This window comes from Orcinus orca, chromosome 3 (assembly GCF_937001465.1).
Source record: "Orcinus orca chromosome 3, mOrcOrc1.1, whole genome shotgun sequence".
Classification (NCBI taxonomy): Eukaryota; Metazoa; Chordata; class Mammalia; order Artiodactyla; family Delphinidae; genus Orcinus; species Orcinus orca.
In genome coordinates, this window is record NC_064561.1 from 19,730,393 (window position 1) to 19,745,324 (window position 14,932).

The 14,932-nt window shown below is 37.4% G+C and overlaps 1 protein-coding gene across 9 annotated transcripts in view; it reads right to left on the bottom strand.

The window, feature by feature from the left end:
* Positions 1-14,932, bottom strand: part of NSD1 (nuclear receptor binding SET domain protein 1) — a 136,688-nt gene that overhangs the window by 39,074 nt on the left and 82,682 nt on the right. For all 9 annotated transcript variants that reach the window (XM_004284817.3, XM_033414845.2, XM_004284816.4 and 6 more), the window contains 4 exons: positions 10,174-10,249; positions 7,572-7,690; positions 6,489-6,632; positions 3,723-3,846 (listed from right to left, as the gene is read on the bottom strand). In XM_004284817.3, the coding sequence (XP_004284865.2) occupies positions 3,723-3,846; positions 6,489-6,632; positions 7,572-7,690; positions 10,174-10,249 (463 nt within the window). The remainder of the gene's footprint in view (positions 1-3,722; positions 3,847-6,488; positions 6,633-7,571; positions 7,691-10,173; positions 10,250-14,932) is intronic.

Sequence of the window (14,932 nt, forward strand, 5' to 3'; positions counted from 1 at the left end):
GCAGTGGTTAAGAAGGCGCCTGCCACTGCAGGGGACACGGGTTCGAGCGCTGGTCCGGGAAGATCCCACATGCCGCGGAGCAACTAAGCCCATGCACCAAAACTACTGAGCCTACACTCTAGAGCCTGCGAGCCACAACTACTGAAGCCGGCGCGCCTAGAGCTTGCGCTCCGCAACAAGAGAAAACACCACAATGAGAAGCCCGCACACTGCAATGAAGAGTGAGTAGCCCCCACTCGTCAACTAGAGAAAGCCCACGCACAGCAACGAAGACCCAACACAGCCGTAAATAAATAAATTCATAGGGAGAAAAAAACCCCAAATTAAAAAAAAATTTTGAACACTCTTCCTCAAAGAAGACAGAAAAATAAGCACATAAAAAGATGTGCAACATCATTCATCATTAGTGAAATACACATTAAAACCACAATAAAATACCACTACACATCTGTCAGAGTGGCTAAAATTAAAAAGACTGACAATACCAAATGTTGATGAAGATGTGGCAGAATTAAAACTCTCACAGACTACCGATGGGAATATAAAATGGTACAAACACTTTGGATGTTCCTTGAAAAGTTAAGCCTACCATATGCAGCCATTCTGCTGTTAGATATTTACACAACAGAAAAGAAAGTGTATCCATACAAAGGATACACAGTGCTTTATTTATAATAGCCAAACCTGAGAACTATCCAAATGTACATCAATAGATGAGTGGATAAACAAACTCTTATATCCATTCAATGGAATACCACTTGGCAATAAAAAGACTGAATTCTCAATACCTGCAACAATGTTGTTTAATCTCAAAGTAACTAGGCTGAGTGATGGTTTCAAAGGTGTATGTACACAAACACACACCAAAACGTCACAGTGTACACTTTGTGTAGTTTACTGTACATCAATTACACCTCAATAAAGCTGTTTTAAGAAAGAAAATGAATTACTGATACACACATCAACACAGATGAGTCTCAAAAACATGCTGAGCCAGACACAAACTCTAAAAAAAAGGCAAATCTAATGTGCTCTGAACAGAAAGCAGGTCACTGTTTAACCTGAAATTGGTGATGGGGGTGAAGGGGTGAGGTGCAAAAAAGACTGACTGGGTCTGATCACAAAGGAACTTTCTGGTGTGGGTGTATACATTTTATCGAAACCTATCAAAACATACATTAAAAGGGGTACATTTATAGTAGGCAAATTACTCTTCAATTAAGTTGATTTTTTAAAAAAGTAGTTCTGCCTTAGATTAGCCTGGTTCAGAGAATATCACATCATAATAAAGATGAGACTAGCAAAACTGGATCACTGGTACAAAAGGCAGGAAGATCTCTCTAAATGGTTATCATCAAAAAATCCACAAACAATAAATACTGGAGAGGGTGTGGAGAGAAGGGAACCCTCCTACACTGTTGGTGGGAATGTAAATTGGTACAGCCAGTATGGAGAACAGTACGAAGGTTCCTTAAAAACTAAAACTAGAACCACCATATCATCCTGCAATCCCACTCCTGGGCATTTGTCTGGAGAAAACATGGTCTGAAAGTATACATGCACCCCAATCTTCACTGCAGCACTAGCAGTGATAGCCAAGACATGGAAGCATCCTAAATGTCCATCAACAGAAGAATGGATAAAGAAGATGTGGTACATATATACAATGGAATATTACTCAGCCATTAAAAAGAATGAAATAATGCCACTTGCAGCAACATGGATGGACCTAGAAATTGTCATACTGAGTGAAGTAAGTCAGAGAAAGACAAATATCATATGATATCGCTTATATGCGGAATCTAAAAAAAAATGATACAAATGAACTTATTTACAAAACAGAAACAGACTTAGAGAAGGAACTTATGGTTACCAGGAGGGAAGAGTTGCGGGGAGGGATAGTTAGGGAGCTTGGGATTGACACTGTACTCACTGCTATATTTAAAATTTGAAAAAGAATAGATATATGTATAACTGAATCACTCTGCTGTACAACTGATATAACACAACATTGTTAATCAACTATACTCAAATATAAAATAAGAAGTTAAAAAAATTTTTTAAAAAAAGAAGATCTTTCTAAGAAAATTAGGGCAATAGAGATATGCACGTATCTAAAATTTGTTTCTAAATTTTAATTACAGGGCCGGGACACCGTATGGCACATAATGATCAAAAGCCCAACGTGTGTAGAAGGCAAAATAACCCCACAACTATCTTGTCTTCCAGCTTTTGTACCTACACTGCTGAAAGTGGTAGCAGAAAGATGAAATAACTCAATCTGACATGGCCATCTATTTACAGACACAAGTTAATTTCACCTCTTATTTCCCACAGGGGCTAGTCTAAGCCTACACTCTTCCCTTCAGGTTATAAACAATTTTTTTCCACCATTCTCACCAAGCCAAGGAAAAACCTCAGTGTTCATCTCCCTCACAATTACATGGTACATTCCCTTTTAATCTTTTTATCTCTTCAAGATTATCCTCTCCTGTCTCTGTGACTGTACTCCAATTATTCCCCCTCCTGTTACGGAAATTTATTTCCCTACACAATTCTTAACCTTCATCCTACTCAAGATGTTCTTCCTCCTGACCCTCTAATATCCTCCCTTCAGCTACTGCTCCCTTTTCCACTGAAGTCAAGCTTCTGTAAGAAATAGTGTATACTGCTACCCATTCATCTTTCAGTTTGGATTAGTAAGGCACTCTCTCACTGCCAAATACAATAGATCCCCTTTTCACTCTAGAACCTCCTTGGTCTGTTTGCCCCATCTGCCTCTGCTGATGACACCCCATCCTCATGGCTTCACAGACATTCCTTCTTGAGTAGCTCCTCCTCACCCTCCAGTAGCCCCTTTTAAGTGGATATCCCCCAGTAGTGTCATTAGCCCTCTTCTCACTCTACAGACGCTTTCTCTTTGGGCAGCATCATGCTATGGTTTTTAATGACTTACGAGCATAAAATCTTTACTGTCAACCCTAATTTCTTTACTACTTTCATACTGTAACATCCATTCATAATGCTGAAAAAAGAGCAATCTCCTTGAGAGAGCACAGCTGTGAGGTGCTTTACAGGCTGGTCTCATCTGACCATTCCTAGTTTCTGACCCAATCCGTATATTGTAACTCTCACAAAATAGCTCTCTTCTTTTTGCTAAGCAGTTTTACTGATGTATAATATACACAGAAAAGTGCACACATTATAAGTTCACAAATAATCATGAAGTGAACATATTTCTTGATCACCACTCAGATCAAGAAACAAAATATCATCAGTAACCCAGAAGTCCTCCTCGTCACTACCTATGCCTCACCTCTTCCCTAAAATATCTTAAACTCCAAACATACTGACCTATATGCTTCCTGTTCCCCAAATATTTCATACTTACTTTATTAGACCTTCTATCCTTCCCCTCCACACACCAATTTCTATTTCTCTCTTAAAACCAAACTCAGATATCTTCCTCTGTAGCACTGGTGCATCTTCATTCACACAGCACTTTAATATTCACAACAACACGTTTTGCACTGTATTATACTATACATTCATTATTCACTTGAGTTTTTTTGAAGGCAAAGACCACAGAGCACCTATCTCTCTGTCTGTAGGAATTAGCCCAGTATTGCCACAAAAAAAAGTGTCTCCAATAAATGATTTTTTCCTAAAAAACTTGAAACTCAAACCTTCCTTGGAAGAAGACCTTTCTCTAACTACTTTACCTGTGCGACATTCATTGCAGATAAATTTTCCTCTGGGCATTTCAGTTAATCCAAGGCACTCCAGGTGGAAAGCCCCACAGCACTGAGCCTCACATAATAGCAGCTCACCCAGTTTCTCACAGTTCTGTTAAGAGAAAGAAAACAGATCTGTCTATAGAAAAAGATTTTTAAAAATCCCAAGCAGAAGGTCTTCATTAAAGCAAAAGTTAAGAAGCAGCTTTGCCAGAAACAAAAAATCCCACCATTCATTCAGCTAGTATTTAATGATTACCTCCTCTATGCCAGGTACCACAGGTCCCTGGCTCCCATCATTCTTATACTCTAAGGATACAAAGATATAAGTAAACAATTAAACAAACAAAAGATATCAGAAGATGTAAGTATTTGGGTAGAGCCCTCAAACAACAACTTTGGATTGGGTGATTAGGAATGACTTCTTAGACTGGGCTCGGAATGACAAGTCAGCCACATGATCTGAAGAAGGGACCAAGAAGGCAGAAAGTACAGAAAGCCCACAGACAGGAAAAATCATGGCATTCCTATGAATCACAATGAAAGCCAGTGTCACTGGACAAAAGTGAACAAAAGTTAGAAGTGGTAGAAATGAAGTAAGAAAAAGGCAAGCAAGGGCCTGACTGTGTGGCCTTACAGATTACGGTACAGAGTTTCAGATTTTATTCTAATTGCAAAGGTGTGCCATTATAATGAGCGCCGTACCAAGGGAAGGCTGAAATCAGGTATTCATCTAAAAACAGATCCCTATGACTGCTACATGAAAAATTTCAAGAGTAAAAAGGTGAGAGGAAAAGCAGAGATAATCAAACAGGTTACTGCAATGGTTCAAGCAAGAGATACTGGCCAGCTGGGACTTGGGTCGTAACAGTCCAGAAGGGCCCTGATTAAGATTTGAACAATCCCTGAGATACACCTAGAACCATATTAAAATCAGAGAGATCACCTTTCTGAGACAATCTCACTAAAACAGGGTGTCAATGATGATACAGCCTTAGGAAATAAAGATCGGGATCTGTTGCTTTTGAAAACGTTGTATGATTTATGAAAATTCTGCGCATTCCCAACATTTGTTACTTTTCACCCCTCTAATATCCTGACTTGTTTCCCCATAGTGATTAGCAGAAAAATGAAAAAACTCTTATACTTATTCTGTAAGACAAGAAAGGGGGAAAGATGGCCAGGCAAGTCTAATATCCTCAAGAACCCAAAGAAACAGAACAGGTCTTGGCCACTTAACATCAAAGCTTAAATAAGCAAACGAGTAGGAGAGCTTTGGGAATAAAAGGCCAGAGGCAGCCAGGGATTAAGAGGGGACCCCAAGGGATTCTGAGCTAGTCTTTCATGTTTGGCTCTCCCATGATCTACTATTCATGACCAAAAATTGACAAATGCCATAAATGTTACATGTTTTGTTTTGTATATTCAGACTGCCAGCAACATCAGCTTTCCTGCACGATAAACAAATTCGCCTTCATCACTTAAACAGGAAAACTTCAATTACAGTATGTACTGAGGAATAAATTTTTCAAATTAACCAAATGTTACAGACTAACCCTTTAATTGGGATGAGCATGTAATTCATCCTTCAAACTAGGACACTTGAGCATGAAAGGAGGTGCTATTAATAAATTATACAAGCACAACAGATTTAAACAAAGACTGATCCAAACAAACCAGGACCTTGGGTTACAATACCTTCTTATATGACAATCTTTGTGGGCTTAACAGTCTCTGAGGAGTAACATTGTTTGGGAGCAGGTCTGAATATAATCAACCTTCTTTATATAGCAGTGAAATGAACAGACAAAGAAGCTGAGTTGAAATTATACTGACCATAATAATATTCTAGGCCTGGGGAAATTTTATTTTTTAGCAGTTTCAATTAGAAAAAAAAAAACACTAATATTTTCAACTTTTTATATGCCAGTTTTTAAGTATTTACAAGGTTAAATCAAGACCATGAAAAGAGAATATAACCAATGCATCCATTTAACTGACTCTACTCCCAAGTAAGATAAAGGCATTTGACATTAAAGTGGAGGCACATTTCACAGAGAAGCAAGACAACACAGTGGTTAAGACTCAAAACCCAGATTGCCTGGGTTTGAATACTGGCTTCACTGAGTGACTACAAGCAAGCTATTTAACCTCCCTGTACCTCAATTTTCTTATCTATAAAACAAGGATAATAATGATCCTCTATCTTATGAGATTGTTATGATAACTAAATGATGTAATATTTACAAAGTGAATGGAAAAACACTTGACACAGTAAAAAAACACTGTATAAATGTTTATTAAATAAATAGAAAAATACAGGTGGTAGGTTCTCTAAAGTCAGTACTTTAAAGCAGAAAAAAAAACAAAAACAACAACAAAAACAAAACACACACACACACACACACACAAACCCAACAATCTATGTGAAAATTCTCCTTGAAAAATTCCTGAGAAACCCAAACATTCTCACACCATGAGAGGTGCAGGAAAATTATCTTTGGCTGAGCAACCACAGATTCACCCCTTCCATCTCAGACCTACTTCAGGGCATCTACCCAGGGGCAACACTAAATATTTCTCTTCTTTTTTTGTGGGAAGAGAGAAGAGTTAAATCCTTAAAGTAAGTGATTCCACTGGAATCATCCAAGAGAATTTTTACTCTAACCATGACTAGGACATCAAGAGACTGGAGAGGACTTCTCTTAAAAGATAAGCATGCAATTCAAATGCAAGTGGGCAAACATTCTCTACCTGACAAACATTCTCCTTGAGTGCAGCTCCTCCTCCTCGTTCACCCTGCAGTTTTTTAGATACAGGCATTCCGTGGTCATTTTCTACACCCTCCTCAATGGTTTCCTTGGGGCTTGCAGCTGTCCTGTGTGTCATCAGTTCTCCCTTGCAGAGAAAAAATAACGCCCCACATCTATATTATTGATGTCTCCTCCATCTGACCCCCTCCCTCTGGGCTGCTATTTGTCTAGCCATTAAGCACTTACAGATGTTCAGCCAATCACGTGGGCGGACTGCATGCAATGTTAGTTCTAACCCTGCTGTGATTGGGCGGGTAGTGGGCGCCTCATGCCCTGCCACTAACTGCTCTGAGGCTGTTCCACTGGAACTTTTTGAGCTGTTCCATTTTAAGGTTTCACTAAGGGAGAGAAAACATTCTTAAGTTTATTTGATTACTTATTTGTCCTTCCAAGATCAGTGTTTCCTAAATAATGCCCCCCTTGGGCATTCTGTTCAAATTGTCCTGGAAAGAAACACTCTGCATCAAAATATGTGATGCTGACCTGACTTGTTCTAATTCTCTTTTAACCTGAGTTGGAAAGCTAGGGGTAGCATCAATGGCTGCACTGATGCTCTTCAAGAAAATGGCTTTAAACCTCTGTTTCCTAAAAGTCACTGTTTACAAACATTACTCTAAAATTAAGCAGTTGGTGGTCTCAATAAATAAGCAAATGAGTTTTTCCCCTAACTGCAGTCTCAACTTTTAAAGGGCAATACCAAGTTCATCTGGATTATATAGTTACTTGATATTGTGCTCTCTGGTTTTAGAACAAGTTTACTTCATGATGAAACAGTTATGTATTTCATCTGACACCTAGAGCACGGGGTGTGATCTTTTAAAAAGGTCACACCTACAGCTGCCATAGTGCTTTGACTTATTTCTACTAGAATCAGATTCATCTTTTTCTCCAGGATTCCTTATCACTACTAGCTGTTTCAACAGAATACTATTTTTAGGTAAACTCAAAGGGAAAAGGGATGTGGCCTCTACTGTGAAAAGCAGCTTCGCTTTGGAAGGTCAAAAGATGAAGAACTGCATAATACCTCGGAGCTTGGAGTTTCTTTTGATGAGTTGTCATTTTTCACTTTTTTACAATGCACCTTGGCTGTAGCATGTCTCTGTCGTTTTCGCTTCCTTGGTTTATCAAACAGCTTGGTGGTGCCTAGGACAGGAAAACAGGTGTTACCTGCTGGCTGATTACATGCATGTCCAAGAACTCCTATCCTCAACTAAAGGGACCTCACAGAATTATGGAATGTTAGAGTAAACACCAACCTTAATTTTAATTCTCCAACTTTGTAGATGAGGAAAACAAGGGCAGAGGAAAAAAAAAAGACTTACCCATTAGTATATAACTAGTTGGGGAAATGGCTACATATATAAAAATTCTGCCTCATATGGATTAAATAGTAAACATACAGGTTATTAAAGCAATTTCATTTTATATGATTGAAATGAAAGACTTTCTAGTTCCACAAAGGACTTTAATATCCTACAGATGGAGAGGAAATGCATTTAGTAGTCAGGAAAAGATACTAAAACCTGGCCTCCAAGATTAAAGACAATAAATTATATCACTCTATGATTTAAGGATTAAGACAAAAACATGAAATACATAAGATCTGACTTATACGAGGAGAGAAAAATACCTCCCTCCTCCAACCAATACATTTTTGGCCAAAAGGATATTCATGCAGGGACTTCCCTGGTGGGGCAGTGTTTTAAGAATCTGTCTGCAAATGCAGGGGACATGGGCTTGAGCCCTGGTCCGGGAAGATCCCACATGCCGCGGAGCAACTAAGCCCGTGCGCCACAACTACTGAGCCTGTGCTGTAGAGCCCATGAGCCACAACTACTGAGCCTGTGAGCCACAACTACTGAGCCCGTGTGCCACAACTACTGAACCCATGCGCCTAGAGCCCATGCTCCGCAACAAGAGAAGCCACCGCGATGAGAAGCCTGCGCATCACAAGGAAGAACAGCCCCCGCTTACCACAACTAGAGAAAGCCCGCGCGCAGCAACGAAGACCCAACACAGCCAAAAATAAATAAACAAATAAACGGGGTTTTTTTAATTAAAAAAAAGGATATTCATGCAGCGGTACTATAACCCTGAATATGAATGCCTAATCTTGACATATTTAGAAAATGGAATTTAGTCTCTCACTCATTTTTTATTATACGTATTTCAACTCTTTGTTATAGAAACATTAAGAGGAATCTTTAAAGAGATATTTTGTAAAATGTTCCAGGATATTTAAGCTAGGTATCAAATACTTTGGAAGACTGCTTTAGGGCTCTCTTCTTGATCTGCCTGATCGAGATGGAGAAGCTCTGCTATCAAAGCTGCTGACAGCCTAAGACTAAAAGGGAAGAGTTAATATGATGGCAGAATAAAGCTTCAAAATTCTCACAAGTTGAAACATTTAGATGAAATTTACAGAGGATAAAGTGCAGGTTGTAGGTTTTACAGAAAACTAAAGTACAAATGTATAGGGAAAGAGCTGATATTATTTTGAAAGCAGTTTTTTTTTTTTTTAAATCAAGCAAACAAGTTGACCAACCTATATTATAATTGCATACAGGGTTAAAATAAGTTAACATATCGTTTAATTTACTTGCTAAAAAACTTAATAATCACAGATCACATTCAAAGAAGTGTACATTTAAGACCACATAAAATATAATCTCCCCTAATATCCTTTGCTGATAGATCATATCTGATGCAGCGTGCTCAAATCTAAGCTAATATTTCAGGAATGACACCAATCAATAAATGGCATAGGCAGACAAAATGATCAAAGGGATAGAAAGAATTGGTATGGAGAAACACAGGGTGGATAATGAGACAGTAGTGTGGCAATAAATTTGGTCATGTCTGGATATAGTTCCCCAACCCTTCCAACCTCTTTCATCTTCGTGCTTATTCTACAAGACAGGGATAATATGAGTAATATCCTAATTCGTTGTAATGCTTTAGATTCATCAGAGGTAACAGTCCTTACACAAAGAAACTGGTAGAGTAGATACTTAAACTATGATTATTTTATCTGTTATTGAATGAAGGGCTGCCCATTCCTGCTGTGGGCAGAAATAAGATGACCAAGCAGAGGTTCCAGGAAACAGATTCCAATTTAATCTAGAAGATTCCCAAGGCCTTTGAAAGCAGCCATAATAGACTAGGCTCAAATGTAAGCGCTCTTTTTCAAGCGTATGTTCATTGACCAAAGGTCACAGGTGTGATATAAGAAAGTAAGACTATGAAAGACTTGTTTAAGACGATTTGCAATTTCCCCCTCAACTCAAATTCTGTTATTTTCTGTCCTATAGGAATCAAAGCCAAGAAAGTAATGATGCAGTATGGAGAATTATCTAATAAGAAAATTAAGGAGCTGATTTTTCTTTATTGTTCCCAACATTTCCTTAACACTAATTCTAATTCCATTTAACTAACTTCAGTATAAAGTTGGAAATGAATCAATACAATTTTCTAGTGTCATATGCAGTTTTAGGAAGCATATATTGGGCAAACAAGTCTTAGAACTTGCAACCTTACTAGTCCTGCTTAGTAACTTTTCTTGTTAACTGACAGGGTACTTCACACTTATTTTTGCAATACAGTTCTTAAATCTCAAAAACACTCACCTCCACCAAACTCTTTAGAACGAGATGCAGCACATGATTCAGTAATGTCATTCTCCAAGTGACCAGCTTCATAACACTACAAATAAGTAAAATGCATCATGTTTTACAAAGGAATAGAAAACAAACCCTTTATACTATGTGCCAAAAGCTGAACTGTCTATTGCCAAAGATACAGAATCTTGGCTGTTTTTAACAATTAAAGGAACAATATAATAGTAAAGGGTTGAACAGAAACTTTGTGGGGAAAAGCATGAGATTTGGGTTTTTTTCATGCTCTAAAACTCAAAACCACCAACCACATACTCCAGTGGGGGGACTACGGACAACGACTGGCTTACTCAGAGACTCCCAATATATAAAGCAGATATAGAACACTGCTCTGATTAAAGTGGGAGAGAAAGAGAAAAAGTATGTGCTTATAGACCCACCAGCTCAATTCTGTTCCACACCACGGTGTATTTAAAATCTTCCTTCTTAATGTTATACTTACAGCCACTGGATTTTACACAGACTTATTTACTTGATGAATTCTAAATATTAAAAAGCTCTGAATCATGGAAAGTCTTTCTAATTTAAGTTGCTGCAGATTAATATAAATTAAAGCAACACTGAAACTAAAAACAAAACACTTAACATTGGGGATTCCCTGGTGGTCCAGCGGTTGGGACTCCACGCTTTCACTGCCAAGGGCCCCTGGTCAGGGAACTAACTAGGATTCCACAAGCCACGTGGCATGGCCAAAAACAAAAACAAAAAAACAACAAGAAAAACCTTAAACGTCAAGAGTAACTCACTACACATTTTATTCCCCTACTACTAATGCTTGTATGAATTAGTTCTATTCCAAGAAAATGTCTTCTCCTACAAGAATAATATTCTTCATCATGACTGTAAAACAAAATTTAGTGGTCACAAAAGTCAATATAATGGATGCTATTCTTGCTATGAAGTTCCCAAGTCTGAGGTTAAAACAAGATAAAATGCAGCTGTGAATTTCTGAACACTTATTATATACATTAATAAATCATAAGAATGTTCCTCATGTTCAGTGTAGATCAGAGTCTTATGAAGTCAAATAAAATGAAGGAGCAAATGTTAGGTACCTAGTTAAATGGAACAAAACACTAGTAGACAAACCCACAAAATAGACTGCATAATTTAAAGAAAACTACCATCTACATTACTTAGATAAGCAATTTATACTTCACTGTTTAACATTCACCCAAAAGCTGTGATGCAAAAACAATCAGAATGTTCCCAAAACTACAGAGAGTGATACAGAAAAAATTTTCATTTCTGATGTCAACAATTTTATAAGTTAAAATAGAAATAACAGCATGCACACGCACGCACGCACACACACCCCCCACACTACACTACATGAATAAAATTCCATCTGCTCTGCTTAGAATAAAAAAAGGGACCTCCCTGGTGGTCCAGTGATTAAGACTCTGTGCTTTTATTAAGATCCCGTGTGCCGCGAGGCACGGCTGAAAAATAATGATAATAATAATAATAAAATATATTTTTAAAAAAACCCACAGAACTCTGTAAGTGCCTTGGAGGACATGTCAAAGATGCCAGTAACTTACTTTATGCATAATCTGGTAGGATATGCATTAAGTCTGTGCACTCTTTTTTTTTTTTTTTATCATCTTTATTGGGGTATAATTGCTTTACAATGGTGTGTTAGTTTCTGCTTTATAACAAAGGTCTGTGCACTCTTAAGTTACCACTACCTCAACAGACAATCCCTCTTTCTCTAACTCACTGATTGATCCATCCAAAGACAAGGTGTGGCCTGCCTGGTAACCCATGGTGTAGTCCCAAGATGGAGCTGAATCATGGTTTCAACCTGATGGCAAAATATACCTCACAGTAAGCAGGACCTTAACTGTGAAGCTGACTAGGTCAGATAGCAGAACTCACTTCTAAAACAGAAAAGAGGTCACTTTTCTCCAGGGTCCAGGTCTAGCCATCACCAATAACTCTGGTTTTCTCTTGTTCTAGCACCAAATATGATGCCTATCTCCCTACCAAGAAAAGCTGAAATTCAACAGTGACAGTTATTAATTATATCTAATGCTTAAAGAGACCAAAAATATGAGAGACAGAGAACTGGATGGCTAACAGAGATTTTTAACTAATGGTGCTAAAACAATTGGACATCCACTTCAAAACTCCATCTCAAAAAATGAAGAACTGTATATAAATCAAAACCATAAAACTCCTAAAACAAAACACAGAAAGTATACCTCTGTGTTGATGTGGTAGGCAAAGATTTCTTGAAATAGACACAAAATATAAATAAAAGAAAAAACAAACTTTTAAAAATTCTTTCTCATGAAAGACTAAGGAAATGAATACGCAAGCATCAGACTGGGAAAAAATATTTAAAGCACATATATCTGACAAAAGACTTGTATCCCAAATATAAAGGCACTCCTAAAAAAGCAACCATAAAAACAATGAAGAGCCCAATCAAAAATATAAGTGTGCTTGAACAGTCGTTTGATAAGATATAGGAATGGCCAGTAAGCACATACTAAGGGGCTCAAAATCAATAATCATTAGGAAATACAAATTAAAAACATGATTAGATATCATTTCATATCCACTAGAATGGCTAAACTTAAAATGACTGACAATCCAAATGCTATTAAAGATGTGGAGCAACTGAACTCTGATATACCACTGGCGGGAACGTGAAGTTGTACAACCACTTTGGAGAAGTGTTTGGCAATTTCTTTAAAAGGGATATATTCATGAGCCAGCAATCCCACCCCTAAGTATTTACACCACCAAGAAAAATGAAAATATATGTACACAAACAGACTCAGAATATTCATACCAGCCTTATGATTAATAGCCCTCAAATGAAAAAATGCAAATGTGCATCAACAGGAGAAAGGACAAGCAAATTGTACTTGAACTACTACTGAAATAGCATCCTTGTGGATGTATCTCAAATACATGTGTTGAATAAAAGAAGCCAGTTAACAAAAACAAAACAACATATACGACATTCACGAACAAGCAAAACTTATCTATAGTAACGGAAGTTAGAAAATTTTGCCTCTTGAAGAGATGAGAATGGGGAGTTGAGTGAAAAGGGGAACAAGAAAACTTCCAGGGGTGATAGATATAGAGCATACTTAGTTTGGGTGGTACTTAACATGGTATATACAACTGTCTAGAGCCATGAAACAGAACAATTAAGATCTGTGCATTTTATTGGTGTAAATTAAATCTCAAAGAGTTCTGGGACACTTTCGCCTATATAAATTAAAATTATCAACTAAATCATGCTTTTTATCCCCTTAGGGAAAAAATTAACCCACAAACACGACAAGTTCAATTTCAGATTAGAAAACTGCACTTGGCAGAGCAAGGTCATACAAATTATACAATTTTAAAGGTTATACTCCATTTACAGTTATTAAAAAACAAATTAACACTATTTTTTAAGTAATCCAGTCTCAAAAACATTGAGGATTCAAAATTCATCTTATTCCTTCAAATCATTAACTTATATATGCCAATTATAGCTCCATAAAGGCGGGGGGGGGGGGTCATTCACTTAACTCGCCTGAATTCTTACTTTCAATGACATTTGCAGCACCTCACCTCTAGCAGTAAGACAACAGCCTCCCATGACTCACCCTGTAAAATACCATTAAATTTATCACCTGATTGCAAACGTCACTTCCACACTCAAAACGTGCAACTGAATCCCAGTTTCCCTGGCCCTTCCCATCTACCTCTGCCAACAATCTTGCGCAGTGGCTAAGATTTGAATAATATAAATCCAGGAGAGAAAGCACTGCAGAAGATGACCACAGCCTTACTAGAGTGTGGGGTACAATGAGAGGATAGTGAGTTAGAGACACATTGTCACTGAAGGTTGCACAAACTGCAGAGAGAGTTCGGAGGGCAGGAGATGAGTCTAAGAACCACCAAAAAGTCCATGTCATAAAACTGCTTTGAGAAGAACAAAGGAACTAAAGTACATAATGTGACTCTTTAAATAAGGTATAAAAACACAAATAAATTAAATTTTACATTTACAGATGTGTGACTAACAAAAACTAGGAGCCTTAATATAGGATTAAAGGATAGAAGTTTGCTACAGCTAAGGAAAGAATTCCAAAAACTCTATTTATGATTTGATTACAATCTGCAGTTTTTCTTTAAAGAAAAAGAATTTTTTAAAATAGGAAATCTGTGCAACTTACAACTGAATTTATAACATATATGCTGAGTTACTCCTCAAATACAAAGAGAGCAGGATGTATCCTAAGGAATCAATATCCAGTTATCATCCATTATAGAATTAGAAAATCATATTTCCAACTACAATTTAATGATGCCTTCTTGGCTAATGGAAACCAAGTTTGCAAAACTGAAGATCAAGTGTTTCTGCCTGGATTATAGCTGAGCTAGGTCTTTTCTGAGGTATTATGCAGACACGGCAATGGCATAAGAGTAGGTTAGTGGCTTGTAGAGACAGAAGTGAAGTAGAAATCAGGTAAGAGGTTTCGAGCCCAGAAAAGAAATTACAACAAACACAAACTTTACTCAACTTTAAAGCTTTTTTCATTTTCACTTGAAAAGAAAATCTAAAATCAAGTGATACACATTTTCCGTACAAATGCAAAACAGCCTCTTAATGTAGGATTTCTCAGATCACCAAGTGTACTCTGACATTCTATAATTTCTATGTATATGTGCACTGATGTCATAAGTATTACTAAAAGAT